The sequence below is a fragment of the Rissa tridactyla genome, chromosome 1 (genome assembly GCF_028500815.1).
Source record: "Rissa tridactyla isolate bRisTri1 chromosome 1, bRisTri1.patW.cur.20221130, whole genome shotgun sequence".
Lineage (NCBI taxonomy): Eukaryota > Metazoa > Chordata > Aves > Charadriiformes > Laridae > Rissa > Rissa tridactyla.
Window position 1 is genome coordinate 132,417,171 of NC_071466.1, and position 10,477 is coordinate 132,427,647.

Genomic DNA, 10,477 nt, shown 5'->3' on the forward strand with positions numbered 1-10,477 from the left:
TGACTTAACTGACTTAATGTTTAGGGGTTTTCTTCACTTCAACTTCTGATCCTACTGTAATTTGAGTCAACTCCACAAAATGTTTGTTCATCTAACCCTAGAGTCCCAGCATAAACCACAACTTGTGTCATGGAAAAAGTAATTGTTGAATGTCTAGAAGAGCACTTGCTGTATTAGTAAATGGAAATTCTATCTGCCAATGAAACAGCATTAAAACAAGACCCCTAGTCTGCGGTCTAGAGACAGAGGTGATCCACTACAGATTGTACAATTCACAGTATGTTTGTTCAACATATGCACCAGAGAAATTTACACAAAACTTCAACATCCAGGACTGCCAGAGTAGCATCTTTCATTAAACTCACTGTACAAAACAAGTTAATAAAAACAGAAGTCTCTCAAGAGAAAAAACAGGCTCAGCCAAGAGACTGAAAGCAAGGCCCAGAGGGGGAAAGAATGGTGGGACTCTACCCAAGCCCTGCCAAGATGCCAGAATAAAGGGCTGTTTCCTGCTAAAACAATCTATGTTTGCCAGACTTTATTGTTAGAACTCCATTATGGAAATGAATAGGACCCGTTCACGCCTCAAAGATCCTTCATTTCTGTCTACAATGGGGGCTGTCTCCTGTGCAACTACAACAGCAGTCAAAATCCACTAGACACAAGGCATAAAACAAGGCAGATTAGGAGAAGTCTCTCTACAAATGGAAAGTCTGTGTGGAAATCTGAATTCTCCCGAACCCAGTGAAGACCCAAGAAATGTATATTCTCACTGCGTACTAACTTCCCTTCAGCTCTGAAAATTATACATATGCTAATGGTTTCATTCTGGCTTAGAGAACACCTCCAACGCTTTATCTGACAGATAAGCCTGTTTCCCTAGATAATTAAACATCAGTTATTTAGTGATCAAAATAAAAATAAATGACTGATTAAGTAAGATTCCATTCCAACCTGGATAGGAGATACTAGAGATTTAATCCAAAGGCTGGAACATGTTGCTAAACCTAGATGATTTCAGGAGAAGATGGATAATTAAGTAACTTTTAGTACCTGTGCCCAACAACAATAGTAAAAAAGTTAAAATTCAGGAAAATAAGAAAACAGGAAATTAAAAAAAAAAAGTTACCAATTTCTACACATGAATCCACATAGAGGCTACTCATATTTGGAAAGCATTTCTCAAGTCACTTAGATCTTTCCTAAAGGTCCTGTAGATTACAACATGTCAAACAACCCCATACTGGACATTAGGAAACAGCATGGGTCTTTGCTGTCAAACAGGTATTTGTATTTCCAGCTTTTTTCTCAGTCAAAAGCACTTTGCTACCTCCAACCTTCGTGCTCTCTAGAAGAAAGAGATGCAACACTGGGGACTGTCACAATCATAAATCCAAGGCAAGCACTTAAAAAACTGTCTGTTGATCTATCAATCTCAGTACATGACTGCCTGGACAGCCATTCTGAAGCTGACCTGCTGCAGTAACCTTTGTATGTGTGCAGCTTGTTACATGCATCTGGGGACTCATTTCATTAATGGTTAACAAAGTGACCCCTATGTGACAGCAACAAATTCAAGACAGAAATATGGATGCTTTTAAATTGTTTGCATTTCATTCATAACACATCTGAATGATACTAAAAATTGAGCTCTCTCTCCCACTATAGTTTTAACTATAATCTTCGAAATCCTTAAGGATTAGAGCCTGGTAATTTCAGTTACTTTCTTTCTCCAGAATCCGTATGGTAACTATAGCTAAAAACTCTCAAGATTAAATTTGCAATCTGGGAAAAAGCAGTTTAGTGGTGTCCTCCAAAACAACCCTTCAATTTTTATCTAACTGCCTTTTTCACAGCCATCTTCATAAAAAAATATGAAACATGACCAGTCATTAACATGACTAGCACAGTAACAATGGAGTGATCAGGTGGCCTAAATACAGAAAGAATAACACTTCATCAAAAAATGAATCAAATTTCATCATAGCAAACCAGTCTGAAGATCTCTTCTTAAAGTACTGAGAACACTGGCCAGAATCACTGAGGTTCACAGAGGCCTAGCAAAGTATCAGAAGATGAAAAAAGGGCAAATGTTATTCCTGTCTCCAAAACCTACCTGTCTCCTACCTCCAGTCTGGGACGTAGTCTGCTTAGCATCAATTCTCAGTAAACAAAAAACATCTTTTGCAATTCCCTAAAAGATAACTAGAGGAAAACAACCACAAACATGAGTTTAAGAGTAAAGCATGCCAAATTAGTCTAACTTTGACCCTGAGACCCATTAGGCTGCCACAGTAAAGGAAGATGCAGTAAAGGCGTCTTGATTTTAGCACCACCTTTGGTCATAAAGTGTAAAGCAAGCTAGAGAAACTACCTATAGGGATCTATCCTGTGCCATTTTTTTCAGATATTAACTCAGGCGAAGACACAGGAACATTCCTACATGAGCTGCTAAGGTTACCAGCATGTTGTCCTTGGATTTGACGGTCTCATATTTGCAACAATGCTGACTAAACATTCACCAGAGGTGTTTTTGTGCAGCACTCACCAAGAGGCAGAAGACGCATCCTTGGGGCTGTGGGACTCAAACCAATCTTCTCTTTGTATGACCCAAACAATGCCTGCTAGAGTCACTGCCATGAGTCTTGTTACAGCAAACACAACTTTTGAGTGCCAGGAAAAAAAATGACCAAATTCACCAAAGAGGAAAGGAAAATATTTTGCATTAAAAAATACCAACCCTTGCAGCTGGAAGATGTAGTTCACAAAAAGCTAAAAAAGAATCCCCTTCCTGGTGCCTGAGAATCCTGTGAAAGTTGACAAGAGAGGAAGGTTGTAGGACATAAAAATGTATAGCTTAGCAAAAACAATATAGCCACTGTAATAAATCATGTGTGAAGGGCAGGGATGGCTCACTTATCAAAGAGGGAGGATTGAGGTTGGAGAAAAGGCAGCAAAATGAGAGGTTCATGTTTTCTTTAAAAGATGCTCTCAGGAAGAAAAGCAATATAGGTATTGCAGTATTCTTACTATATTGTAATAGCAATAACTACTTTGCTACTAGAAAAGAAAAACGGTGCCAAAGACTCCTGACTTCAGGAAGGCAAATAACATCTAAAAGTAGGCCTCCAGCTGGGAGCCTGGAAAGCCATCTAGTAATGCATGTGACTATAATCAAAACCAAGTCCTCATACTTCACTGGGGTAACAGTGAAGGTAGTAAACTACATTCTGGTATGTCTCAAACATACTATGTTTAGGAGATATGTAGATCAAAGAGTGTGAAGGGGGGTATGTGCAATGCTGAGTAGGTTTCTCTCTGAAAAAATTACGTCCAAACAAAAAAAGTCCATTACGGGGAATGGAGAAGAAAAAGACATACCCTGTCCAAGAGCTTGAGTTCACATCAGTACAGAAATGCCCCACAGTTAGTCTCTGGCATTGGTAGTACTGCTGATAGGTAAGATTTACTTGCCTCATCACCTAAGCACAAACACTCCCTATCTTCACTTCATTCACTTAGATTTTTTTCATCATCAGTTGTTACAGTTAGGAATGAAGGTCTGAATTGAAGAAGAGAAAGTCTACACAGGCTGGGATTCGACCTCTGGCCGCTTCTGATCTTAAATGATTTGGCTTTGCAACAGTGAGACCACAGAGAGATTATGAGTTGAAGATACTGATGGAACAGCTAACCCACCAAATTCACTGACCAACACAGCGTTAGGCCTCATTTAGTAAGATTTAAGATAAAACTGAACACTTAACGTTAATAGCAACAACTTTGAGAGCTTTGCTGACAGGACTAAGCCCGAGTCATTTTTGATCAGGTCATACACCAAGGGCTGACTGACTCACCTTAGATTAAATTTTCCTACAGACAGGTTATGCCATAGTTGGATTTCTCAGAATTTTATCAGTAATTCCCTGGAGTACCTGTTAGTTGCCGTTTTTAAGGCTGTCTTACCAAGGAAACAGACTTGATGAAATGGCTTTCCATAACCCTGGCTTAGAGACCACTGAAGAACAGTAAATCAAGGAGTCTGAAAATAAGCTCTTAGAAGTCAAGATACCCAGAATATAATTAATCTCTCCAGCAAAATGTTACTTTCTTCTTAACTGCATATGTTATGCCAACATATTCTAGTTGCGTACAAGAAATACGTGCAACAAGAAGTATAGAGGAACTTTTCCAGGGCATGATAAATCCAGCATAATGATGAACTGTGCACGCCAGTGAAACAAAGCTGAAACCACAGAAATTGCATCTTCTAATAACCATGGCTGCATTATCAAACACTTAAACGTGAAAACTGTAAGGGTGCCAGTAGATATATTATACTGCTCAAGCTTGAAGACAGACACATTTCCAGCTTGAAACGTGAATATCTCTCATGAGCACACATGTTCCAAGCTGTATGCCATAATAGCTGAATGACTCTGAAGTCCAGTTTGGTAACAGGAACAGCATAAATTAGGAAGCCAGATTTTCCTTCAATTCTTTTGAAGAAGCACTGAAGTACCACTTCAATTCCAGTGCAATTCTTTTCAGTCAGACATAAGAGGACACTTAAAGTGAGAGAGGAAAGTGACAAAAGCCCACAACATATTGGACTTGCAAATTTAAAATCAGAGAAACAACATAAATTACTACTGTTATTTGGAGGTGGCTGGTATGAAGTTACCTAACAAACACCAACTTTGGGCTTCTTGTTTTTTAAATGAAAACATTTAAACATTCTCAGAGCTGTTACATCTAAAGGACATCAGGTGATAGTAACCAGGTGACAAAGCACCTGATGATTAATCTTGATCTGACGGGTGACTCAGAGGTGGAAAAGTTGTTCATGTCGGAGTGAATATCAAGATTTAATAAAGCCAAGTTTGGTCAGAGCAGATTTCTATATGACACAGGATAAATTAGAATCCTTTGCTAGAGGAATGAAGGCAGGGGACGGTACCTGCTAGGATACTGAACGAATCCGAGAGCCACCATATGTAGCTGGAACGATAAGCATATACAAAACCTTTCAATATTTTTCAAGGAACTTTGCCATTCTTGTTCTAAAAATACAGAGTGGTTTGAGGCGTCTCTGCAAGATCTGCATGTAGTGTGCCCTGGCAAATGTATTACAGGGACAGTGTAACTGTTCAAATTCTAAGTGTTAAAAACCTAGGAAGATTTAGGTACACGCAAGTGAAATGAAATCAAAGCAGCTAAAGGAATGGATGCACCCAACAAGGTTACTGAGTATGCCATGTTGACTCTTTAGGTCTTCTGTATGGTTAAAATTCACAGTAGTCTCATACGCAAATGAATTCTGAAACAAAAACAAGCACAACCACCTTACCTCTGCCCCATAGTAACACCTAGTAGAAAGCATACTAAGAATACTAAGTAAAATATTGATTATGAAAGTTTCATAAGAGATAACAGGTTTTCCCTCTTTCCCTCCAACACTACCTCCTCAATAGAAAGGGCAGAATCAAAGTCATTTGCATGCTATTAGCTTTCTTGATAAGTAACTGAAATATGCCTTAATTTCTTAAATTTAACCGTAGAAATCCTAGTTCTGAAATAACTCAAACATTCCTGCAATTTGTAGTTTACCCAAATTCACTATTATATACACCAACTTTTTGTGTACTACTGTATGTTTTAGCTTGAAATTCTCAGAATAACAACTCCGTGGTAGAGGGCAACAGATAGTTTTCAGTTGTTGCAAGGTGACAGATAGCATGGATAACATCGAGAAGCTGAAAGTCATCTTTGATCTTCTACTTATCCTATTTCTCCTCACAAGCAACATGAGACACATCTATCCTGACACTTATCCTGGATAAAATGTTCCATTGTAGAAACATAGCATACCATTCAGGATTTGGATGACATATGAATGTGAGCATGGTTTTCATGAAAAAGCCAATTGTCCAGCTAAGGGAAACAAACATTCAGTAAAATGATGCAACATTAGTATTATTGTCATCAGACTGTTTTAATAAATAATTCTTCCACCCATTTTAAAAACAAGCTACATAAAAATTTAGATTGGTAACACAGAAAGCTTCATGAGGGAGGTTGCCTGCAAACACATGCTCGCTGAATATATTCCTACTTCACCCAGCTGACTGCTTAGGGTATCTTCCTAAATACAATCAATTGCTCCTTTATATCAATTTTGTCATAGAATTGGGAGGGCAGATGGGGGGGAGGGGAGAAGCAATCCCAAATGCATTAATTTAACAAGCCCACCGAAGCTGTGTAAGTACCAAGGCAGAGGGTTGACATACATCCTCTAACTAATGTTCAGACACCCACGTGGGTTTTATTTTCCCTGCTTGAGAAGACAGGAGTTTGCAGCCTGTAGGTACAGTTAAAATGGGCAGGTAACTCTCTAGGAAAAAGAACAAGGCTGAATAACGTCCACGGACACCTCAGCACTTGAACAACCACCAGGACACCCACCGGCCGCGGCAGGAGCAGCCGCTGCGCCCCCACACCTCACTCGCTGCCTCAGGCCTCCCCCTCTCCCCTGCCCCTAAACCCCGGCTGAGGAGAAGCCCCTACGGCCGAAAGGCGCCAGAGACAACCATCTGGAAAGCGGAAGGGACAACGCCGAGAGAACGGCGGCTTGAGGGACGGCAGCAACTCAAGGCGCCCGGTCCATCCCGGCTCGGCCCGGCCCGGCCCGGCCCCGCCGCCGCGCTCGACCCACCGCGCATGCGCGGAGCCCGTCCGCTGCGCGGGGCGGAGGTGAGGGCGGGTTGACGGTTGGGCCGGCCCAACCGGAGAGACCGTGAGGAGAACCCGCGTCCCCGCGGGACGGCGTAGTGTCCCAGGCCGGTTACCTGGCCGAGGGTCCCGCGATGCAGGGCCCGGATCAGGCCACTCGGTGTCGCCATGGCAAAGGCAGGAAGGGGTGCGGGGCGGGATGGGGGGGAGGGAAACAGGGCAGCAGCCCGGAAGGGTCGGCGCATGCGCTGAGCAGCCGGGTGGTGGCTGTGGGGGTGTGCCCGCCGTCCCCAATGCGCATGCGCGCGGCAGGAGGGGCCGCTGGAGGGCGCGGTCACGTGGGGGCTGAGCGGCGCAGGGGGCCGTTGGGGCGCGCGGGTGTGGCGCTGGGACGGCCGTTGGCGAAGCCGGTTGCCAACGGCAGCACGTCCCCTCTTTACTTTGCCTGGGTCCTGCCTCATGGGCAGGCTGCCCACGAAGGTCTGAATTGAAGAAGAGAAAGTCTACACAGGCTGGGATTCTACCACTGGCCGCTTCTGATCTTAAATGATTTGGCTTTGCAACAGTGAGACCACAGAGAGATTATGAGTTGAAGATACTGATGGAACAGCTAACCCACCAAATTCACTGACCAACACAGCGTTAGGCCTCATTTAGTAAGATTTAAGATAAAACTGAACACTTAACAGCAACAACTTTGAGAGCTTTGCTGACAGGACTAAGCCCGAGTCATTTTTGATCAGGTCATACACCAAGGGCTGACTGACTCACCTTAGATTAAATTTTCCTACAGACAGGTTATGCCATAGTTGGATTTCTCAGAATTTTATCAGTAATTCGCTGGAGTACCTGTTAGTTGCCGTTTTTAAGGCTGTCTTACCAAGGAAACAGACTTGATGAAATGGCTTTCCATAACCCTGGCTTAGAGACCACTGAAGAACAGTAAATCAAGGAGTTTGAAAATAAGCTCTTAAAAGTCAAGATACCCAGAATATAATTAATCTCTCCAGCAAAATGTTACTTGCTTCTTAACTGCATATGTTATGCCAACATATTCTAGTTGCATACAAGAAATACGTGCAACAAGAAGTATAGAGGAACTTTTCCAGGGCATGATAAATCCAGCATAATGATGAACTGTGCACGCCAGTGAAACAAAGCTGAAACCACAGAAATTGCATCTTCTAATAACCATGGCTGCATTATCAAACACTTAAACGTGAAAACTGTAAGGGTGCCAGTAGATATATTATACTGCTCAAGCTTGAAGACAGACACATTTCCAGCTTGAAACGTGAATATTTCTCATGAGCACACTGTAAATACACGATCTGTTCCAAGCTGCCTGCCCTAATAGTTGAACGACTCTGAAGTCTGGCAACAGGAGCAGCATAAATTAAGATCTCTTTCACGGAATCACAGAATCTTCATTGTTGGAAAGGACCCTTAAGATCATCGAGTCAAGCAAACAACCTACAATCTCTGTCACTAGAGCATGCCCTGAAGTGCCACATCTAGACATTTCTTAAATACCTTTCATGGATCCTGCCTCATGGGCAGGTTGCCCTTGAAACTGGTCTTCTCAGCAGTGTGTCCGCCCTGCCCCTGTATAACCTCCTGTATAACCCTGCTCACCTCAGGCCACCTGACTTGTGCCCGCACCAGCTTTTTTGCTGGGAAGTCCACAGCCTGGGCCTCTGCTTGAAGATACCTGCCTCTGCCCACCTCCTCTTCACACATCAAAATAAAGTGAATCCCCATGGAAAACCCTGGAAAGTTCTCTCTGCCCTGCTTTGTCCTGAATGCCAAGGTGAAAGCAGCTCTCTGTCTTTCACCCCTGGCATTGTGCATCCCCAAATCCATTCTTCGTGCCCATGCTGCTCCTGGTTCCCTAGATAACAGAGTCAAAAAAATAAGTAACACTGAATTTATAAATGAGGTTTAACATGCTCTTAAAGATGTTGCACCTCAACCCTTCTTGCTGGCTCTTTTGAGAAGGGTGCCAGGTTTCTACCCAGTTCAATTCCCAAGATGGGGAACCACAAAATGCTTGTCACCTTGATCAGGTGATGTTAGCCGTGTCTTCTCTGCAGAGCTGGAAACATCTGGGGCAGTGACTGTGGGAATCTGTTACTGCAGGATTTGGGGAAACAAACCAGCAATTGGGAAAGAAAGTGCAGTTGTAGGTGTGTTACCAGTGGCACTATGTAGTGTACGGATGATTATTTCCAGTGTCAACTCAGTACTCATCAAGGTTAGTCCAAACCCCATCACTGAGGATATTACCATAGAATGTTTCTAACTCTAAAATCCTGAAGTAATTTTCTTAGCTAAAAACACTGTAATTTTACGTAACTGTTTTCACTTCGATGCATTGGTTGATAACAATTTTTAAATTTTAAAACTGTGTATATACAGTGCTTAATACATTGGAGCCTAATCTTCATTTAGTTCCCCAGACTCTACTATAAGACAAATTGTAAAAGATCTACTTTGCACTCTTAGTAGGAACTTTAACTTGAACCCAGAAATTGTGCATATAATTTTTTCATCTCTTGCATCATCACTATAGATATTGTTTATAATTTGAACTGAAAACTTCTATGTGCAATGTTCATCTTTGTCTGACATTTTTATTCAGCATTATGTTTCAGCAAAAATGTGTCGTCCATTTTTGAGAACATAAGTAGGCAAAAATCACATGAAGCTTCTGGAATTGTAGGAGACATCAGGGAAGAAGCTGGAAAAAAGCCAGGTGATGTTTTTTGAGATTTCCAGTCCTGAGGAAAAGGAGCCTGTGGCTGCTCCACTAATGTGGGACTGAAGACGTGCTTTGAGTGGAGCGTCAGGTGACAACCCTGGTGGTGGGAGGGATGCACAGACGGCTTCGCCTCTGTCTGACTAACTAGAACTGTTCTCCGCTGGAGACTAATTGGAGCAGGCAGAGTTGTCTTTAACTAACGTGGTGAAGAGGGGGATGCTGAAGAGGCAAATGGAATATATACTTACCTTCAAAAAGTTGTAAAGAAAATTGAGATAATGTGATAAGGAAATGTTAAGACAATTTTTCAGTTGTAAATAATTTAAAACCAAGCTCTTTTCCAGTATGTAATTACCAAGGAGAAAGCTTTCAGCATCTACTAAATATAAATATTATAATGTTATTATAAATCAGTAAGTCAGACATTGGTTTGAGGCAAAATGATGAAGAAAAAAAAGCTATGTGGGATTCAGTGATAAAAGACTAAAGAATGGAGGTATGGTTAATACTACTTAAAAAGTACTAGGGTTAATTTTCAAGGTTATTAGAATTTGAGTTAATAAATGGAACTGTGAAAGGTGATAACTTTTTAGATTTTTGTAATACCTTTGACTTAGTACCACAGAGCATTTTAGTTAAACATACCGGAGAAGCACACATTAAATGACTATGGGCTGATTAGCTGACAGCTCTCCAAAAGTACTTGTTAGATTTGAATTGGGAGACTTTTAGTAGAGCACGGGTGACCCGTGCTTTGCCCTACTCAATACTGTTGCCTGTAATCTGGAAATAGGTACCGAATAATTGATGTTGAAATGTACCCTTGACACAAATATTGACAGACTTGTAAATAACACTAAAAACAAGGTTATCATTCAAACCATTCTGATAATAGGAGTCTATTAAAACAAAGCATGTTTTAAAATCAAATTGAAACTGAAGTAAGAACTTGAATTAAAATTGTTTGGTTTTTTTCTTTAATCA

General features: G+C 41.5%; 1 protein-coding gene across 2 annotated transcripts in view; it reads right to left on the bottom strand.

The window, feature by feature from the left end:
* WARS2 (tryptophanyl tRNA synthetase 2, mitochondrial) overlaps positions 1–6,982 on the bottom strand; it is a 53,190-nt gene extending 46,208 nt beyond the window's left edge. For both annotated transcript variants that reach the window (XR_008469532.1, XM_054222522.1), the window contains exon 1: positions 6,849–6,982. Coding sequence is in view for 1 of the 2 variants with exons in the window: in XM_054222522.1 (XP_054078497.1) it covers positions 6,849–6,977 (129 nt within the window). In the remaining variant the exon portion in view is untranslated. The remainder of the gene's footprint in view (positions 1–6,848) is intronic.
* Positions 6,983–10,477: the final 3,495 nt, after the last annotated feature.